Source organism: Gorilla gorilla, chromosome 6, assembly GCF_029281585.2.
Source record: "Gorilla gorilla gorilla isolate KB3781 chromosome 6, NHGRI_mGorGor1-v2.1_pri, whole genome shotgun sequence".
NCBI lineage: Eukaryota > Metazoa > Chordata > Mammalia > Primates > Hominidae > Gorilla > Gorilla gorilla.
The window spans coordinates 100586524-100608066 of record NC_073230.2 but is presented as its reverse complement, the minus strand read 5'-3'; the positions used below and the strand labels follow the sequence as shown (position 1 = coordinate 100608066).

General features: G+C 39.8%; 1 protein-coding gene across 1 annotated transcript; it reads right to left on the bottom strand.

Moving 5' to 3' along the window:
* Nucleotides 1-1618: 1618 nt before the first annotated feature.
* Nucleotides 1619-16606, bottom strand: SRI (sorcin). Its single transcript, XM_004045694.5, has 8 exons — nt 16472-16606; nt 15367-15450; nt 13625-13694; nt 7388-7431; nt 6489-6636; nt 5843-5956; nt 5011-5069; nt 1619-3015 (listed from the first exon to the last, which is right to left on the bottom strand). Exons 1-8 carry the CDS (start codon nt 16520-16522, stop codon nt 2989-2991), a joined length of 597 nt encoding a protein of 198 aa, XP_004045742.2. The 5' UTR covers nt 16523-16606; the 3' UTR covers nt 1619-2988.
* Between the last annotated feature and the right edge of the window lie 4937 nt (nt 16607-21543).

Below are 21543 nucleotides of genomic sequence, written 5' to 3'. Positions count from 1 at the left end.
TGCATTTATAATATTTTAGTCATATAATAAGTCATTTAGATGAACACTGAAACAGTAACTCGGCTGAGCCAAAGCAAAGTCTAGTTCACAGATGGCAGCCAGCTCACGGACTTGATGGTACCACCTGGAACATCATGCTGAAGGACAGTCTAAACTCCAATTTGGCTCAGTAGAAGCAAGAGCTTTAATTTAATATGACTGCTGTGGTGCAAATCTACGCCAACTATCCCCAGGAAGCACCAGGTCTCTAGCAGCCACATTCCTATGGAAGTGCACGCAATGTGTTAAAAGTACTTCATAAATCATGGATCTCTTGAAACACATGAGTAAAGCACACATCTCCAAAATAAAATTAAATCCTAATGAGGGTGATTTGAGGAGCTTAATTCTCCAAATAGTTGCAGTATTCAAGCTTGAGCTCACAGCTTTACCACGCTCCAACTAGATTCTTTAAGAAAAAGTAAACAGACCAGGAAATAATTTTAAAGTAGTGGGTGAGGCTACACTAGAAGTATACAATGAATTAAACACAACCCAACATAAAATAGAAATAAGGCAACAGGAGATTTCACTTGTAATGAAGACTGGCTGTAATTAAAGGAGATGAATACATCAAATTTGTCAACGGGAAGGAAACTTTTTCCAACTGCAGGGACATACTGAAAACTATGCTCCATGCTTTTGGAAAGAATGGGTGAAAGTAGAAGGGGAGGAGATAAAGAGATTCGTTTTGAGGTATCAATAATTAAAACGGAATTAACTGAATGATGTCTGATATGGTTTGGCTCTGTGTCCCCACCCAAATCTCATCTCGAATTGTAATCCCCATGTGTCCAGGGAGGGGACCTGTAAGCCTTACATCGAGGGAGGGAAGGGATTGGATCATGGGGGCGGTTTCCCCCATGATGTTCTTGTGATAGTGAGTTCTCATGAGATCTGATGACTTTATAAGCATCTGGCACTTCCCTGCTTGCATTTCCATCTCCTGCCGCCTTGTGAAGAAGGTGCCTGCTTCCCCTCCCGCCATAATTATCAGTTTCCTGAGGCCTCCCCAGCCATGTGGAACTGTGAGTCAAACCTCTTTCCTTCATAAATTACCCAGTCTTGGGTAATATCTTTATAGCAGTGTGCGAACAAACTAATATAATGTCAGAGGGATGCTTTTGTATTCAACCCAAAGCCAATTCAGAACCACAACTGATGCAGCACACCTTGGGACTTGTTCAAATACGGCCCATATCCTTCAGCAAGGGCCTTCTCTACTGCTTATCCTCAACCAGGAAATTACCATTTCCTTAAACTATGATTTCCTCAGAGGACCCTGGTGAGTTGAAACCAAACAGCAGGTGCTAGGACACTGAAGGTGAGCTCCCTGCCTCCTAATCCTCTGAGCCCCTTTTTGGCCCTTTTCTAGATAGCCCAGACTCAAGCAGAGCTTTAGGGACTCACAGACAATATATGGAGATGCAATCTATAGTCACTGTGTAATATATAGCAGGCTGCTTCACATTCTGATATGTAACCTGGGCTAACTTACTTGCCATAGTTATATGTTAGGTTTGAATAATATATATTTTAACAATATTTTAAAAAATTAATAGTGAAATGAGGCTAAAGATGCTTAGAGAAAATGTTTTATTTTCATTAGTTGACAACTAGTTGTTCAGTTGAATGGTAAGTTTCACACTGCATCCTAAAATAAGACAGATACTCTGCTGGCAAGTAGAAAATAGACTAATTTCATTTTTTATCTGTTAAGCTCTCTTGATAAAAAAGGCAAACCAGGCCAGTTTTAAATTTAAGAAACAGAAACATTGTCAGTGCTTCTTGTATCAACACACTTCATATTCAGAACTACTCCCAAGAGATAACATATTATCTCCTTTTCAAAGATGGGGAAACTGAAACTTGGCATTATCTATAATGACCAAACCACATAGGAAGAGGCACAAGCCAGCATTAGAATTCAGATCTTACTTGAAAGTGTACAGCTTAAAATTTTTTAAAAAATTCCTTCCATTAGAAATGTAGTACCTGCTTACTGGAGAATGTTTGGAAAAGCAGTAAGAAGGAAGAAGATGAACTCATAATCCTGACTCCCAGTGGTAGCCAGATCAATGTTTTGGTACATACTTTCCAATACTCTGCTATGTATATTTTTTAAAGTGTGAATACATGGTATATCAAAATGGATGTATCAGTATTTTAAAAACTAAAATCTGATTTTAAAAGGAAAGCATATAGAAAATCTGAAAAATACTGAAATATATAAAGAAAATTAAAGTCATCTAGAATTCCATTAATCCAAAATAAACATTGTTAATATTTTCATATATTCCCTTAGTCTTTTTCTATCAATTTTCTTTTTATATAGTTAAGCTTATAATGTACAAGATTTTTAAGGAGAGTTAACAAAGGTTTAAATAGATGACAAAAAGGGACTTGGTGACAGATAGTATTTGCCAATCAAATTATTCAACAGGTTTTGAAGGGCCTGTGCTAAACTTCTACTAAGGTGAATCCTGACATGGATTACTGGATTACCTTTTTTGTTGTTTTATTTCACCCAAGTGTGTCTATGTCATTTACCTAAGTTTTTATGTGTGGAGTATTCTTTGTAGGAGAGGAAAGATAACAGCTGTAGTCTGATGAACAGTTTTTAGTGTCTCACAATGAAAAATAAATAATGTGACTTAAACATTTTGCATACTTAAATTTACATAGAGTTTTAGCAAGAAAATAAGGCATGACTGATAATGGCTCAGGAAAGTTCTAAATGGTGTAACAGACTAGATCTTATTAAAGTTCCAAAGAATTTATTATCAAAACTAAAACAAAACTTCAGTTGTACATAAAGTAATAAACTTTACAACAGCTGTTGAGAGAAAGTCGTGATGTAAGTTTATACATATTACGGAAGGCAAAGAGGACAAGCAAAGGAGAGCTCCAGTTGGAATGTTGATTACATTCATGCAGCTTCCTCTTGATTTAAACACTCATGACACATTGAATGAACTGAAAGAAAAAGCAGCGTTATATGACAGACCTCAAAGCACTTATACGGCACAGCCTATTTCTGGCAGCTTACATTTGGTTTTCTAATTTGAACATGGGTAAAACAACCCCTACAACTTTCTAAGATATGAGTAAATGATAGATGGAAAAGTTTCCTTTTTTTAGGGAAGCAGTCTAATATAAAATCCATAGGGTTTCTCACATCAAAACTTCTTAGAGAAAGCAGATATAACTTCAATGGATAATTTAAATAACTATTTGAATAATTATTTAAATTCCAAATAATATCTAAGACTAGAAATGGCCGTGGTCAAAGACACTTACCACAAACACAAACAACTGGAGTTTATACTGTTGTTATCACGTGGGGATTTCCAAACCGCACAGTATTACCCCATTACTCTAATGGAACACCTTAAACAGTTTATTGCCTTAAAATCTACTTTATTAAAATAAATTGTAGCATGCAAGCGTATGTATGCACAGAAACAGAACAGCTAACCCTTCAGATACCTGAGATTAGAAATACCAGTATTTGCTGTGAAATGTTGGCTTCCCCGCTAAACATAAAGCAATAGATTCTGCTCTATCAGTGTTCCCTACACTACTAAGGTATTGTGCACTGCTAACCCTTGCAGCTCTATTGCAAGGTCAAGGTGATTATCCCTATTTTAGAGAAAAGGAAAATAAGGATCAGGATGTTTAGAAATCTTTTAAGTAGCCCCATCTGAAGTCAAAGCCCATGGTCTTTCTTTCCATTCCCCAGGCAGCCTTCTGATCTTTGGAAACAGCAAGGGGACTGTCAACTAAGAAGTTAACGCATGTTAAAGGTAACGCATGTTACCCTTAAGCAGGTAAAATAAGCATATTCACACACACATACTAAGCTTTTAAAAGTGTACTTATAACTGCAGCAGCTGCTAAACCAAAAATACATGCATCTTATATTTTGTAATGGAGAATGGAATATTCAGTGATTACAGTCAATTCTACAAGTTTTTGTTTTGTTTTGTTTTTTGTTTTTAAATCAATGGCTGAGCAAAAACTGAAGAAACAAGTAACCAATCTCTCTAGCTTTGTTATATACATCCAGCTAATGCCATCAAAGATGGCACTAGGTTATGTTCACACTGATTACATGGCCTTACCCTACCCTTGTTTAGTGTGGCTGTTTAGTAAATAACTTGTTTTAAATTGTGATTTGGCCGGGAGCAGTGGCTCACGCCTGTAATCCCAGCACTTTGGGAGGCCTAAGCGGACAGATCACAAGGACAGGAGATCGAGACCATCCTGGCTAACACAGTGAAACCCCGTCTCTACTAAAAATACAAAAAAACTTAACCAGGTGTGGTGGCACATGCCTATAGTCCCAGCTACTCAGGAGGCTGAGGCAGGAGAATCGCTAGAACCCGAGACGTGGAGGTTGCAGTGAGCTGAGATTGCGCCACTGCACTCCAACCTGGGCAACAGAGCGAGACTCCGTCTCAAAAAAAAAAAATTGTGATTTAAGTTGGTGCCTGCCTTATGCCCTCAATGAAGAACATAGGTATGCAAAGCTATTGAGCTGTTACCTATTCTCAGTGACTGACATGATTTGTTTACAGAAGACAAAAGCAGATAGTATATCTGCATAGTGTTTTTCAAGGGCATTTCTAATAGAAATCTTACAATGGCTCAGTGAAAAAGCCATTACTACTATATCTTCTTTATTCATATAGTGTCACAGCAATTAAGAAACCTGCTTAAGTGACCCAGCTAATAAATACAACAAGCTGGGTCTTGAACCCAGGTCTCTGAATGCAAATCAAACCATGGTCTCACTATAGTTAAGACTAATACATGAAAATAATAAATTCTGGATGAAAACTCTTTCTAACTTTTGAATCCCTTATGTCTCTGGCATCCTTAAGATATTCTTAACAGCTAATTTCAAAGGGATACCCATCTGGTGTACATCCTTTTCATCTACTATATCTCTTAATTTCTAAGACTTACATCATCATATGGGAAATTCACAACACCTTGCTGAGCAGTATCCCGTCTTCGAAAGCTGTCTGTAAAACAACACAGTAAAATGTATGGTTTTTCTTTAAATGGTTTTTCTAAAATCATAAAAGTTAGTTATTTTGGCATTGAATTCACATTGCAGTAACATTTAAATTGTGCAACCAATTAACATAAACAAAAGACCAAAGCAAAGAAGCCAACTATATGAATAGTAAAAGATTTAATATGCAACAAAGTAACAGGCAGAAGTTGGCCAGCTGTGTTTTTTGTTTTTTTGCTTTTTTACATCTGGAGAAAATACCTTACCCAAAGTCAGTAAAAGCTGTGCAACTTCCATGGCCATTACCTCATTGTGATAAAAGCACCGAATTTCTAGCTTCTTAATAACAAAGATACTGCTTAAGAAACAGATAAAGAGTCCCCAATATAACAAATGGGCTGTAATCAGTTTCTCTACCATTTCAGCTCTGCCCTATAGAAAAGGATTTTATTTTAATTTCACTCTTTCCAAATATTTCACATTCTGGGGAAAAATTCATTATTATCTGATCAAAAATGCACAAGTTAGCTGATTGTGTTTTAGAACATTTTAGTAAAATTTAATTGTTTATTTTAATGGCAGATTACTTACTAATCTAAAATAAATTCTGGAAAAAAAACCAAAAAATTATTTTGCCAGATATGCTTAATAGTAATCTGAAAAAAACTACTAAAGCAAGAAAAAATTTGGGAAGAATAACAGTTGAGAAGCACTGAGAGATGAAATGTAATAAAAACTGTGTCTTGGCTTGTGGTGATGACACGACCTTATAGAACTCACCTGTAAGAGCCCTCAGTTTGACGCAGCAGGCGATGTAGTCGTCGAAGGTGATCTTTCCATTGGTGCTGTATCGTTTTGCAATTGAATTCACAGCCTGGGGACTCAACCTAAATCCTAAAAGAAAAGCCATCCAGTAAAAAGGTTAAAGGATTGCAGAAGCTCATTAAAAAATAAAATAATCAAGCACTATTTTATTTTTTAAGACTGCAGACTCATATTAATTATGAACACACACAATTTCTAAGAAAACAGAAACTGCCTTCAGGTAGCAATTATTTATTTATTTATTTATTTACGAGAGGGAGTCTCACTCTGTCGCCCAGGCTGGAGTGCAGTGGTGTGATCTCGGCTCACAGCAACCTCTGCCTCCTGTGTTCAAGTGATTCTCCTGTCTCAGCCTCCCGAGTAGCTGGGACTGCAGGTGCATGCCACCACGCCCAGCTAATGTTTTTGTATTTTAGTAGAGTCGGGGTTTTACTGTGTTGCCCAGGCTGGTCTCGAACTCCCGAGCTCAGGCAATCCACCCTCCTTGGCCTCCCAAAGTGCTGGGATTACAGGTGTGAGCCACTGTACCCAGCCTAGTTTCAAAAATAAAAATCAACTTAATTCTACCAATGAATGGAGAGTTCTAGTAAGCCATACCTACCCATTGTTGTCAGGGCCTTCTGCAATTCTTGTGGATCTACTGTTCCATTCCTGTCAGTGTCAAAACTGATAAAGTGTTGTCTCCAGCCATTCAGTACAGCCCAGAGTTCTTTAAATTCATTGAAACCCATTGTGCCAGACATATCTCTCTGAACTGTAATCAAGGATTAGAGCTGTATTTTGCGATATTTTCTAAGGATTAAATGAAAGATCAAGGATAAGGGGAATTCAATATTCAATGGCTAAAAAAGTTATTGTAGATTATTCTTGGTATGATGTAAAATTAATGATTTAAAAATAGTAAGGGGCTATGGAGGAAAAGCTCAAGTGCCTATTTTTACTGTGGGGAAAAGATAACTTACATGACTTGATTATAAGGAAATAGCGTTGCCGTTGTGAACCACTTATAAAAAGCGGTCTTGTTACTGGAACTAGGCTGTACTTTGTGGGTGCTTCAGGCTATGCTGTTTGCCCTTCTGTCCTAGCATCATCTCTGGTACTAATATTCCCTTGTTTAGTCCCCTCAGACAAATGAGGTGGGATGGAATGCACTGGATAGTCAGCACTACCTAAACTCAGTCCAACAACTGGGATGTGAAAAATCCCAACACTTGCAGAGGAATCAATGTTAAAGAAAAAAAGCTGTCCTGACACTCTGGACTCTGTACTTGTTCTATAATACTCTGATGTTTCCTTGAATTCCTGAACAACATTCTGTTTACTAAATTTCTTTTCTTCCTTTATTCACACCAAATTCCACCCTATAATAGAAGCTAATTATTTCAGAAAGCTTTTTAGTGATCATTTATTACTTTGTGTTTACTAGATATTACTTCTAAGATGAATTCCTTTAGAATTTTAGAAAAAATTATTCTAGACAACAATCAAGGTAAAGGATACATCCAGCATTGAAACCATAAGCCGGCAAGTCTCCAGGTTAAAAGCTGTTAAATCAAGAAAAGTACATATATATTAACACAAATCCAAAAATTCACATTACACTGGATACATTCAAATTAATTAGAAATATGGTTATTATACACTTTTATTTTTATATGCTATCAATTTACGTGTGACTAATCATACGGAACTTCAAAGTAGCCTTTTCTCCATAAAGAAGATTTTTTGCTAGGAACCCAAATTTGATTTAAATAACTTTGACAGAATTCCTTTTAAAAAGTATTACATAGTCCGGGTATGGTGGCTCACGCCTGTAATCCCAGCACTTTTGGGGGGTGCCGGGACAGGCGGATCACCTGAGGTCAGGAGTTTGAGACCAGCCTGGCCAACATGGCAAAAACTCGTCTCTACTAAAAATACAAAAATTAGCCAGGCCTGGTGGCACACACCTGTAATCTTAGCTACTCAGGAGGTTGAGGCAAGAGAATTGCTTGCACCTGGGAGGAGGCGGTTACAGTGAGCTGAGATCATGCCACTGCACTCCAGCCTGGGTGACAGGGCAAGACTCCATCTCAAAAAAAAAAAAGTATTACATAGTACTGTTCATACTTTCTTGCTTTGAAACTGTAATATAGCGAGTTCAAGTCACCATAACGAATCATAATGTATTATATCCAACATGGTGGGTGGGAAGTCAGGGTTGCTTTGTTCCTACTCATAAATGACTATAAATTGCTGGTTTTGCTAATTTTGTGTCTGATTACTTGTTTTTCTATTTTCCCTTCAATGTCAGGTACTGAGCATAGACTACCTCAAATAGTCTATGACCTCTTAGCTTATATATGAAACCAGATAAATATGGTTGTTAGAATTATGTGTTAAATAAGAGTACTCTAGATAAGACCCCATGACCAATTCAGTGGTGGCCACTATTCAGAAGCCTTTTTAATTTACCTACAGTTTAGGAGTATTATGAGGGCATTTTGGTACCTCACTTATGTAACCAAACCAGAGCACATGCAATGGGTGTGGTTACTGGTAATCTAAGCATTAGGAAATTAAAAACAACCTCTTACATTGAATTAATGGGAATCAATGACTGAAAAAATTGTATAGGTACAAAGAAGGTATAATGCTAAATGGCAGAAGTGACAAGGGTCACGTGGGAAAAGCTGGTATAAATTCTGCAAGCTTGTTAACACACAGAACTAACATTTTTAACAGCTCTTTCTAGCTTCATATTTTTTCTCAGACCAAACTGAAATTAAAACACAACTGCGCTCATTACTGTAATGTCTCCCAACAGTGCAAACTATAGGTTTTACACATTTAATAGATTCCTGTGTTTGGTATATGCTTTACTGGAAATAAAAGACTAGTGACTATTTCTATTTTGGTCCTTCAATCTCCATTTGATCCACAGATAATATTCTCTGAGGTGAGAGGAGGAGGAAGCACTTTTTACAGTTTGGGAAAGAGCTGGTAGATTCTTCATTCTGACTTTTAAGTTGTGTGGAGGTATGAAGTCCCTCTAATTTGGAGCTGTAGTTCTCCACACTTGTGCTTATCAGAATCAAAGCTTTAAAAGATTCTGATACCTGGGCTGCACCATAGAACAATTAAATCAGGAACTCTGAGTGTGGGACCCAGGTATTTGTATTTTTAAAAAGCTTTTCAGATTATTCTAGTGAGCAGCCAAGGTTGAGACCACCATTCTACTCAAAGTGTGATTCCTGGACCAGCCATATTAGCATCACCCAGGAGCTTGAACAACTGCAGAATCTCAGCCCTTACCCTACACCAATAAAATCAGAAGCTGAATTTTAGCAAACGTGCAGGTGATATATATTCATGTTAAAGAAGCTGGTTCAACCTGAACCAGCATCACATGGAAACCTGTTAGAGGTGAAATTCTCAGGACTCACTCCAGACCTCTGAATGAGAAACTCTAGGGCATGACCCAGCAATCTGGTTTTTGTAAGCTTTCCAGGTGATGCCAATGCTGCTCAAGTTTAAGAACTGCTCTGGACGGCCTGACGACCACAGCGCAGAGCCAACTGTGTTGGGCTCACATGAAGGTATTGAAGGGGCTATGAGGCAGACAGCTTCTCTGTCTCTGTTAATGAATGGCACCCCCATCCACTCAGCAGTAACCCAAGCCAGAAACCTGGGAGCCTCCTCAATTCCCTCTCCACCAATAATCAATCACCTTCTAAACAGCTGTAGAGCCCATTTCCAGCCCCACTGTCTCCTTAGTTAGCATTTCTCTCACCTGTATGACTCCAGCAGCTCCCTAATGGGCATCTCTGACTCTTGTTTTACTTCCATGTCCCCCAATTTATTAGTCTTTACAGTCAGGGGTAGTATGTGCTCTCCTATGCAAAACCCAGTATTAGTGATCTACTGCTCTCAGGATAAAGTCCAAGCACCTTAACGGGCACATAAGGTAACACACTTATTTTGTGAGTCAGGCTCATCTCTTACTCTTGTTCAACCCCGTACACTATCTTCATGGAGAATTTCTCAATTTCTTGACTGAACCACGCTATTTCTGGGTCTTCTGCACATGCTGTTCTAACAACCTAGGACACAACTTCCCCATCCCACTCACTTCATGGTCAGCCTCATTTCTGCTCAGCTTAGGTATCAATTCTGCAACGAAAACTTTCCTGACTCCTGTCTGGGTTATGTGCCCATTCTATGTGATTCCACAGCCTCTCTCTTTACTTATCCCAGTGCTTTTCCCAACACCCAGGCATTGATTGTGGCTACAGAGCCAGCACCTAGCTCATAGGAAGTATTCACTAAAAATGCACTGGTATGGATGGATGGCACCAAATTCTCACCCCCACGCAGGAAGCTGTAGAGCCCTGCACTTTATATGTACAACTTTCTTAGATCGTCTAAGAAGGAATGTTTTTTGAATAAAATTTTCTGATCTTTACTAATGCTCAAAAATTAATGTATAATCTTAAATCAAAAAGCCAATGAGGCTACAGGGCTATAATTTTTCTGACATAGAAAATTTTCCATATTCATTAACTCAACAGCCACTGTTAAGTACTTATTATGTTCAGGGCTCAGGGTAACAGGAACTTTGCAGATACAGTTGTGAAACTGCATACTGTCCTAGCTGACAGTCTAAGGAAAAGATAAGTCACATACACATACAACCCTAATCATGGTAGAGTGCTGAATTATAATGGAGGGGCCAGAAAGTACCAGAAGGGATTGAGAAGTGAGAGGCTCCTTCCCAGTAAGAGAATCAAGAAAGACTTTGTAGAAGACATAGAATTTAAGCCAAGCCTTGAATGACAAGAATGATGGGGGCATTTGGTGACAGCTAAGGACCAGCATAAGCAAAGAAGTAGAAGGCCTAGGACAGGCAAAGCGTAAGTGAATAGCTCAATATGACTTTCAAAGAGTACAAAAGGAGTGGGAGAAAATATGTTTGGTCAGGGGAGGGTGCATTACAGAGGACCTTGAATTCCTTCTAAGCTGTTAGTAAAGACTGAGGAGGAGAGGGACAGATCAGGAAGATCAGGAATCTGGTCATCTTTTGTGAGAAGGATCTGAAAGGGCAGTGAGATGGCAGTGAACAAAAGTGAATGAACAAAAAATACACCATTCTAGACAGTTCCAATGAACTAGAACGCTGATGTCCAATAAGTTTTGGTAAGGAAAACTCTTTCTCAATTTTGTTAATAATGTAGCTTTTATTAGTGTTGATTCTTAAATAATTATTTAAAATTAATTAAAATTATAAGTATTATATATTAGTTACGTAAATGTAACTACATATAATTATAACTATAAATTATAATTAAAATTATTAATTCAACATTTTGAAATTATTTAAATTAAATGTTAATTTTAATAATTTCCAAAGAATCTCTGCTGTAATTTACCTTTACTCTTTTTCTTCTCTTCTGTTCATTCTACTAGAATGCCTCAAACATCTTTTCTTCTCACAGAAACATACAATATAATGGACCTAGAAGGAAAGCCCTACCTCCAGCTGTTTCTCTCAACCTTACCACAGACGAACAACTAAATTCAGGGAAAAAAGAGAAGCTGAATTACAATCTTACTGACTGGAACACAACTTCTCTCACCAACTCCACCTCTAGGTATGACTGCTTCCTTTTAAACTGGTTAAGAAGGGCCCATAGGCTCTGAGCTGGAGTATCCCACCTGCTCATCCAATTCGGATCTGTGCTTTTTGGTTTGGAAGTTGGGTTTAAAAGACTAATGGCCATATAATATCTGCATTACAAAACACTGACACCTCATAGGCAGGATGGTTCTGTGGTTCAGTACAGCCACCAGAGAGTAGGCAAATGGATTCAATCACATAGGCCCCATGATTCAGGAAATGCTTTCTCTTTAATGCATTGATCTAAGGCCATCACTAAATGTGGCTTTCTCAATGAAATTTTAAAAGGACTGCTCTCTAAGAATATACAACCCATTTTGTTAGTCAGATTCTAAAATCTGCCACACTTCATCTACTGAAAGGATGTAGAATAACAGGCCATGCTGTGATCTCACTGCACTTTGATAAACCCTGCTAATAGGCAGGCCTACCTTGTTTACCAGCTCAATTGCGTAACAATTAACAATTTAAATGTACTGCCTACACAGTAAAGAAAAACATCCCCTAATCCAAAAAGTGCTTATTTTGTTTAGGACTAGATTAAATAACAGGAACTTGAAAGGTTCTTCGTTTGTATTTATTCCTCCAATTAGGAAAGAGTAATAGGATACTAAAGTCACATAAAACAAAGGATAATGAAAACAAATGCAAAGACTTCAAAGACAGCCATCTAATACATGCCATGTCAAATAGTTTTTAAAAAAAGGCCACTATAAATTCACAGCTGTGAATTCTAGTTTGAACATTTTAATCCACAGCTAACCATGAAATTGGGTCTTCAATTTGATGTTTTGTCTCAATTAACAACTGGCAAAGAAGTTGGCAGGTAATGTATTTGAACTAAGACATTATTCTCTACCCTGGAAATCTATCATGTTCAAGATCTAATTTCAAGAGGAACCACTTCATATGTGTTGGATGATGAGAAGCCCCTGGTTGGGATGCAGCAATTTTTTGGATTTTTTGAGACAGGCTGTCACCCAGGCTGGAGTGCAGTGGCACAATCTTGGCTCACTGCAACCTCCGCCTCCTGGGCTCGTATAATCCTTCCACCTCATCCTCCTGAGTAGCTGGGACCACAGGTGCATGCCACCATGCCTGGCTAATTTTTAAATTTTTTGCAGAGACAAGGTTTCACTATGTTGCCCAGGCTAGTCTTGAACTCCCGGGCTCAAGCAATCCTCCCACCTCAGCCTCCTAAAGTGCTGGGATTACAGGTGTGAGCCACTGTGCCCTGCCAGGGATGGAGCATCTTTGCAGTATTTTACTACTCTCAGCTCATGGCAGAGTGTTCAAAAGGCAGGGGTAGGGTAAGGGCTGAATTATGGAGCAGCAGGTCCAGTAAGTAGAAAGGCCACGTCCCACTTAGCCTGAATACATTCTATGAAGTGGAAGAGGAAAGACCTGAGGGATGTCATGGCAACCACTTATGTTAGCAGGAGCATGCCCAAAGCTCAGAGACCAGGAGTGCAGGATAGGCCACTCAGGGACCAGGGGTGCAGGGCAGCAACTCAAAGCCCTAAGTGCCACCAGGTCAGGGCAGAGTAGGCTCTTAGCAAATAACAGTAAATATCAGTTCCTAATGTCAGTTAATGACCCGACCTGGCAGATTCCATTTCAGCACCCTACCTTGTCCTCTGTGAAGGAGGCCACCCAAACTGTCTCACTGGTTCTAGGTACACAAAACCCAAATCTGAGAAATCCACTAAACTGGCAGGTAGGATGGAATAATTTATTATTATTATTATTTTAAAGACAAGGTCTTGCTCTGTTGCTCAGGCTGGAGTGCAGTGGTACAATCATAGATTACTGCAGCCAAAAACTCTTGGCTTCAAGCAATCCTCCTGCCTGGGCCTCTGAAGTACTGGGATTACAGGTGTGAGCCACTGTGCCCAGCCTGGAGTGATTTACAAACTGTTTTCAAATCAACATTTTGAAATAGTACTGTATTTTAGCTTTCGGAATTCTAAACTTTGCTAGATCCGACAAGCTCAGTTTTCTTGAAGGCTGTAATCACAAGTAACAGCTAAGATAGGAAACACAAGAGTACATTTAGACAAACTTTGGGACTGTCAACTTACGTTTGTATCCTCCAGCAATGCCAGACTGTGTCAAACATCTCTGCAATTCATCAGCATCTATCTGCCCATCCTTTTGAAAAAAAATTAGAGGAATCATAATAGTGATTTGTACTTTCAAGTTGTTTACCTTCAGCATTCAATGAAGCAATAACAACAAAGAAAATCAGTATCTTTTTTTTATTTAAAAGGAATGCCTTTTTTTTTATTAAAAGGAATGCCTTCCAAAAGTGGGCATTCTTTTCCTTAACCCACTTCCAAAAGTAATTTAATGATGAAAGAAAGAGTCTGTCTTGGCAACTACTCTTCTCTCAATCTGAGCTAGCAAACTGCTACAGCTAAACATTTTAAAATATTTTTTTTTGAGGGGGGTGGAGAGAGCAAGGTACAAAGCAGACATCAATAAATAGAAGGCTTGGTTCAAACAGAAAAAGGCCTCCTTGGTCACTTTTTCTTATGATACAGTGAATCATTTTTTTCAGAGCACAAATACATCTGGAAGATTCACATTAGGTTCCCAGTGCCCATTCACTGGCTGAACTGGGAAAGAACTAGATATATGTGATTTTTAGGGACTTTAAAATAAAATACCTAAATCTTCAAGTCACTGGGTATTATAAGTTATAAATGAGGAGCAAGATTAGCAATTTGAAAGACAATGGGTATGCTGAATACAGGCCAGGGCTGCTGAAAGCTAAGCAGGTGGGGTCACTTACATGCTGGAGGCACTGGCAATCTAAGAATGCTAGTCTTGAGGTTTGCCATGTCTTGTGGTTTCAAAGATACGGATCATTAACAGTTTAAGTAGATACTTAAGGGGAAGGTCTTCCAGTTTTAGACTATATTTTCCATTCAATTTCTTAAGCTGTATTTCTTAGAGTACCACCATAAAAAGTGGTCTTAGGTTTTTTATCCCATAATATTCTACAGTTTTCACATTAAGATTTTGCTATTTCTAGCTTTTGGTCAAAACAAGACTAGGTTGAATTCATAAGAACAAACATCCCCTCTGGACATGTCTGGGTTATACCAACAGTATATTTACTGCACACAGTGACCTCATGAACTAGGGAAGTGTCCTCTCTCAATGTAAGATAGTACCTGTCAATGTAAGATAGCACCTGTCATACAACTCAGAATGCAGACAAGTGAAAGGTCTTGGGGAGCTGACCTTAATTGCTTCTCTGGGTCAACAGGCCATAACACCTAATAAGGACATGGAGGGGCTGACCTAGTAACAGCATCTGCATCAAAGAGAAACTACATTGTTCACAAGATTAACTTCCTGATACTAAGAAGGGAACAGTAACTTCCTTATTTAGAAGCTGGTGGGTTTTTACCATATTTCCTAAGGGGGTGAATGATTAGCAATCAAGTTCAACCCAAAGAAAGTGCCCATTAGAATCCAGCTATGTAATTACTAATATATGTCTTTAAGTTGTACAAACAAGGGTTTATATTTACCAGATCTTGAATTTCTTCGCTTGAAACCATCCTGGACCCTTTAATTCAACCACAAGTTTGCTTTCGAACTGAACTCACATAAATACGAGTAACACTTTGTCCTCATTTATTCTGAACATTCAGAAATAAAAAACTAAAATAAGAAACAAATAACTTTTTTTTCTTTTGCAGAAGCAAAGGGACTCAGTAGCACAGGAAGTTCACTTTTCTGTGTCACTATATCAAAAGCTACCACAAATGCAGACAATAACGGCTCTTTAATATTAAAGGGAAAAGCTAACCTGTCCAGCTACAGCAGCAAAGTAACCATACAGCGGATCCTGAGTTTGTCCGGGAAACGCAGGCCCTCCGGGAGCCCCTCCATACTGTGAAACAGGAAACACATACACGTCATTCTGCCGAATGAAGTTTTCTTCTTTCACCACTGAGGGCTTTTGTGCAAGGCCAGACAACTGCCCGCCTGCCCGCCCTTCACAAGGCTCACCTCCCCACCACCGGGCACACTCTGCCAACACTCCACCCCTCTCTTCCATTCACACCCCGTAATTTAAAAACTGGCGACTTAGACCATAAAGAGTTGCTGTGAAAGTGATGTCTACATATGTAAAGCAACTTTTAAAATCCCTATTAACCTGAAGGTCACTGAGGTGAGTGCAAACTAGGTAAGCCAATGAATGGCAGGGCTTCGAATTCTCCTTTTGTTGTTACAGCATTTATGGTATTTTAAGAGCGTTTTATGAACGATGGAAGGCTGGAGTTGGTAACATTCTGAGACGGGTGTAGCCTAGGGAAGGGTAAGGTGTCTGGCCGGGCTGTATCTCGTGGGTGGCGAGGGAACACTGCCTGTCTCGGAAACAGTTCCCAAGACAACGCGCATCCCAGACGCCCGGCGAGGCTGCCTTCCTACAGGTCTTTTACTTCAGCAGGTTTTCCCCTTTTTTCCATCCCCCTTCTCACTCGTTTTTGTTTGTTTGTTTGTTTGTTTTTTAAAGGGAGGAAGGTATATCATTCTAGAATAAAATGACTGTTGTTGCTCTGGGAGGCAACCAAGAAGGCGGGGGTGCGGTGGAGTGGGGGTCGGCCAACACCCAATTAACACGATTTCACGCCGCGTATCCGAGAAGCCGCAGGGTGGGCTTCTAGGGTCCCAATCCACCCTCACCTTGGCCCCGCAGAGCCATCCAGGAGAAGGGACGGGGGAAACGTGGGAAGAGGCCGAACCCCAGGGGCCTAGGGCGAGGCCGCGAGCGCAGGGAGAAGCCGAGGGCGGAAGGAGCCCGGGCAGCCGCCCAGCAGCGCCTCACCCCGCTGGCCGCAGCATCTCCAAGGTGGCCTCTTAGCGCCCCGGAGCCGCCTGGGCCGCGATCCCGCGCAGTCAGCACTTACCCCGCCTGGGTAGTACCCGCCGCCGGCGCCAGGATGCCCCGGGTACGCCATGCTGCAGACTGCGCCGCAGCCGCCCTCGCCCTGCGCGCCAGGCCTCTCCGCCGCCTGCCCCGCCCCGACCTGCCGCTAGGGGGCCGCCCCAGAGCGCACCACGCGGGCGTGGGGGACGCGCTCCGCAGCCGTCTCCAGCTCTTGCCTGTGCGCGCGGCCGTGGCTCCCCTGCCTGCGCGCTTCTTCGTATTTTTGCCATTACGGCGCTAATGCAGTGCACGACTGAAGGTCCAGTGGTGGCCTACGACCTGCGAGGCAATTCACACCAAGGACTTTCCTCCCTCCAAAACTAATGGCACATTCCAACACCAATACACCACCCCAGGAATTCTTTTTTTTTTTTTTTTCCTTCGGACTTGGCTATTATCTGGCACATTTCTTATTTTAAACAACTTTATTGGACAGGACGGAGCTATTATAAGCGGAGCGCACCATCGCGAGGCAGGGGCTGGATGCATTAGGGCAAGCCTTAGGTGCCAGTGGGTGAAGGAGTCGTTGAAAGATGGAAATACGAAAGCGCCTTTGGAAAATAAGAATTAACTTGACGAACTGTGTGCAAGGGAGAGTTTGGCTTGCTGTTGGTTGCAAAGTTCATTGAACGACAACGGCGTATTTCCTTCCTAGGGGACAATTCCTTGCCTGTTTAAGCTGAGCGTGGCTTGTGTCCTGAGTAGGACAGAGGGCATTTTCCGGGCAGGACAGACTCACCCATATCGTTATTAGGAAAATGTATTGTTTGAATTATCTGGATGATTCAGACAAAACAATCCATTTCCCTAAAAGTATTCAGCTACTTTTTATATAAGAAAAGTTTAGAACAAACTAATAGTGTGCTGTTAAGTATTCAGGAAGATAAGAGATAGGAACTTCGATGTAGGTTATTCTTCTTTACTTCATATATTTTTCTATCTCCCAGTTGAATAGTCCGAAGCAATTCAGGCGTGAGCTTTTTGTTTTGTTTTGTGTAATTTCAATGACAGAAAATTGCTTGCCCTTCACTGTTAAGGACTAGACTTAATGATTTCCTGAATTTTAACATATTGAGAAACGCATTAATAAGCAAGATTCACAGTATTTGTTGTGGAGGTTGCACAGAAACATTTAAAGGGTCATCAACATTTCACAAATATTGGAGCACCCGCCAATGTGGTACTGTGCTTTTTCGCTGTGGTGGACGGGCTTCCTCCATTCTAAATTCGTGGGCTATTGTCCTCATTCGGTTCATTGTTTTCCATCTTGTGTGTAACTTCCCTCGCAAGCCCTTTTGAAAACCAAAGTCCGAATTGTGAGAAAAATTCTAATAGTCCCTGTTGTGGCATAGCAAAGACACTGCATGTTGCCTGTTTTGTGTTTGATTCAGGAAGCAGGTTACTGTTTTCAATCATCAAGGTAGCAATCATCAAGGTAGATGAGACATCTAATGAGTCCCCTGGTCTCTCTTTGGAAGCCTGTTTCTTCAGAAAGAGGTAACCAACTATAAAGAGTAGATGTCAGGGCTGAACTCAATGTTGAGTACAAGCTCAAGACTCAAGTTTGAAAGAAGTATAAAGCATATAAAATATTTTTAAGTACTGCAGAATTAGCTTCGTGGGTAAACGGCTATACGAATCGGCATATCAGTTGTCCTTAGACATCTTCCTACTGCTTTACTGCTAAAGAATTGAATTTTAATGGAGTGTTGCAAATTCAATTCTTACAATTATTGCTAACAAATTGGTCAGCTGCTAATACTTTAGTTTGCTGGAAAAAATTGTGGCAACTTATAATACCATCAGACATACATATAGTAATAAAAATATGCCAGATCCTCATCGCATTTTACTTATTTGCTTAATCTTAATAAAAACCCATGGGATAGGTACTATTGTCATTCCTATTATACAGTTGAGGAAGGGGAAGGAACAGAACAGAGCTGAGCTATGCTGCCAAGCCATCTGACTCTAGAGTCTGTGCTCTACACCCAGGGGCAGGTAAAGGGCCAGGTAGTAAATATTTTAGGCCTGTGGGCCATACAGTCTCTGTATGAGAAAGTCTACATACATAGTGGTATGTAGACTATGTAGTCATAGTGGTATGGCCAAATACCACTCAACTCTGCTGTGTAGGCCACAAGTATCCATAGACAATAGATAAATGAATGGATGTCGCTGGGTTCCAATGCAACTTTATTTATAGACACTGAAATTTGAATTTCATATGACATGAAATATTATGCTTAATTTTATTTTTCCAACCATTTAAAAATGTAAATATTATTCTGAGCTCTTGGATGTACAGAAATAGGAGGTGGGTCAGATTTGGCCTTTGGGCAGTAGTTTACCAACCACTGCTGGAAGCCCCTCCAGAATGCGGGCTTATGACTCTGGCAGTTTAGCACTTTAGCAAATGATTTGCTGACTGTAAGATAAAGCCTATGGGTAGAATACAGTTATTTGTCGGAACGATTTACTAAGTCCTAAAAAAAAGACTGTAGGAGGGTTGTGACAACAGCATGGGTTAGGGAGAGAACTATGTGAGGTTTATAGATAGGATGCAGGTCATGGTTATTTTGGGAAGTCATTGGAATTACAGAAACCTTTCTGATCATATACTCCAATCCTGCTGTTTACAGAAGAAAAGACCAAGGCTGAGAGATGGCAAATATCTGGCCCCAGCTCTTGAAGGGCAGACCTAGCCAGATGTAGATATTTCACCTTTCCCAATTAAAGCTGTGACAGTAGCTAAACATGCTCTCAGAGAGAATCCCATTCTTTTGTGGTACACCTTCCCTAATTATGTTTTCAAGACAAAAGGCAGTGTGGACACTTTCTTATTCCTGGAGAAAAGTTAATATAAAGCTCTACATATAGTATCCAACCTGGACTTCTTCGCTCAGATAAGTGGTGAAAGAAATAGTGTAACTAAGTAACTGTAGTTATTTCACCATACCTGCAGTTGAATTAACCATAGGTCTTCACTTGTTAGGAAGAAATGAGCAATGACATTTGCCAATTTAAAGTTTCAACTTTTGTTTAGTTCTGATCTGGGCATGGCTCCTCATGATTTAAAGACCTCTGCCTTAGAGAGAAGCTCACATCTCCAAATGTAAGTGGAAATGAGCATTTGATAACAACATAGGTAACCAATTAATAGTATCTCCACTTTCTTAAGATTGTTGGGAAAGAGTGCGAAGCCTATGATGTTCATTTGGGAATAAAAGCCACCCTTTTTCTTGAACTGTCCGGAGTAAGAGCTCAGTTAATCATGCTATTATGTAATTTTTTCAAGGGATAGAAAACTTCCACTATTGATGTTTTAGTGCTTGCATGTAGAGTTTAACTGGTCCCTGGCATATTGTAGATGGTAATGAATCATCAACCACAGCTCTTCAAACAACTTCTGCTACAATAGAAATGTTTGATAACTATGCCACACAATAACTAATCACATATGGCTATTGAGCCTGTGAAATGAGGAACTAAAATTTTAATTTAGTTTAATTTAAAATGGAATGGCTGTGTGGCTAGTGCTACCCTCTTGAACAGCGCAGGGACCCTTTCATCTGTGTTGGCTTCCTCCTCCCTGGAACTCAGAGAAAGCAAACTCATTCTACTTGCCTGGAATAGGCATGATAAGCAAGATAAATCAGTTATTAACAAAACACAGCAAGGGCAGTCATCAGCTCTGTGACGAACGTTCCCATGTTCCTGTTCCTACAGAATAGATTCTCACTGACCTGTTCCTTCCCTTAATGAAGCTCTGAGCTGGAGTTGATGATCAGGATTAACCAGGAAGCTGATGTTGGAGGAATTTATTATGGCTAAATATATATGCCTATATACATATATGTGTATGTATGTATATCATTGTACATATGTAAATATATGTGTGTATTTTTACAAACACACACACACTTTATATATATACTTTCTTATCATTAGGGCTGTCAAAAATGACCTTCCAAAGATGAGTTCCCCATCACTAGAAGTGATCAAGAAGAGGCTGTCAGTGATGCTAAAGGGCAGTTTTGTACTTTGAGTAGGGGCCTGGATGAGATAATGCTCTATGGACTACAAAGTATTTTCTGATGGCCTACTTAAACTTTACGCAGCCATGCCAGTTAGATTATTTCTACTTTACAAGATGAGGAAACTGAGACTCTGACTTGCTGAAGGTTACCAGACTAATAGCAATTCCAGTATTAATTGCTTATCTTGTCACTTCAGATCTTTTCTCAACCTCACGCTATTCTCTCAGGACTCTTCCTTTTAAGATTATGCAATTTCTATTGGATCAAGAATTTGGAGACATTGTTTTTTCTTTTCCTGAACAGAATGTGTTTCAGAAATCAGAATATTAAATGTAAAGCAATTGTCTAAAATAATGTACATCTAGGTAATGCTATTACTATCAATGATAAGAGTTCATTTTAGTGCAGATAATTATTTTTTGATGAACAAGATGTAAATATGCATGGCTAAAGGGGTAGCTAAAGGGAGGTCAAGAAATGAATGCAAGAACTGGCTGTAATTAGTTTTTGCCTGAGGCTTGTACTGATTATCAAGTCTCTACATCTTTTACTTGTGACCATTACCATGTCTGGGACCACATAGAAAGCAGAATATTGAATACTGAACCTGTATGCTCAGGTAGAAAATCACCTGTGTTCAGCACCAGTGTTCTCTTAGGATGACTCTTCCTAAGAACTTTGGACTAGTATATTATGGGGGTGTTAATTCTAAAAGCTAATTTTTGCAACCTAGGTCTATTTTTTCATAAAGGTCACTTTATGACTGGTTCTCAGGCAAGCCCTCGAAAGTTCTTTAAAGCCTTCAGTGTTCTCCGAAAGAGAAGCAGTCCTGGAGCCAGGGTAGAGCAGGGTAGGGACCCAAGAGCAGCTAGGGCTTGGTTATTGCCCATCCCCATTCGCATCTCAGTCCCTTTATCCAGCCAATCTTGATGTCGCAAAGTTTACACAGAACCAGAGATAAATAGAGAAGCCAGACTTGTGGAGAAAGGAGGGGAAGATAATACAATCTCCA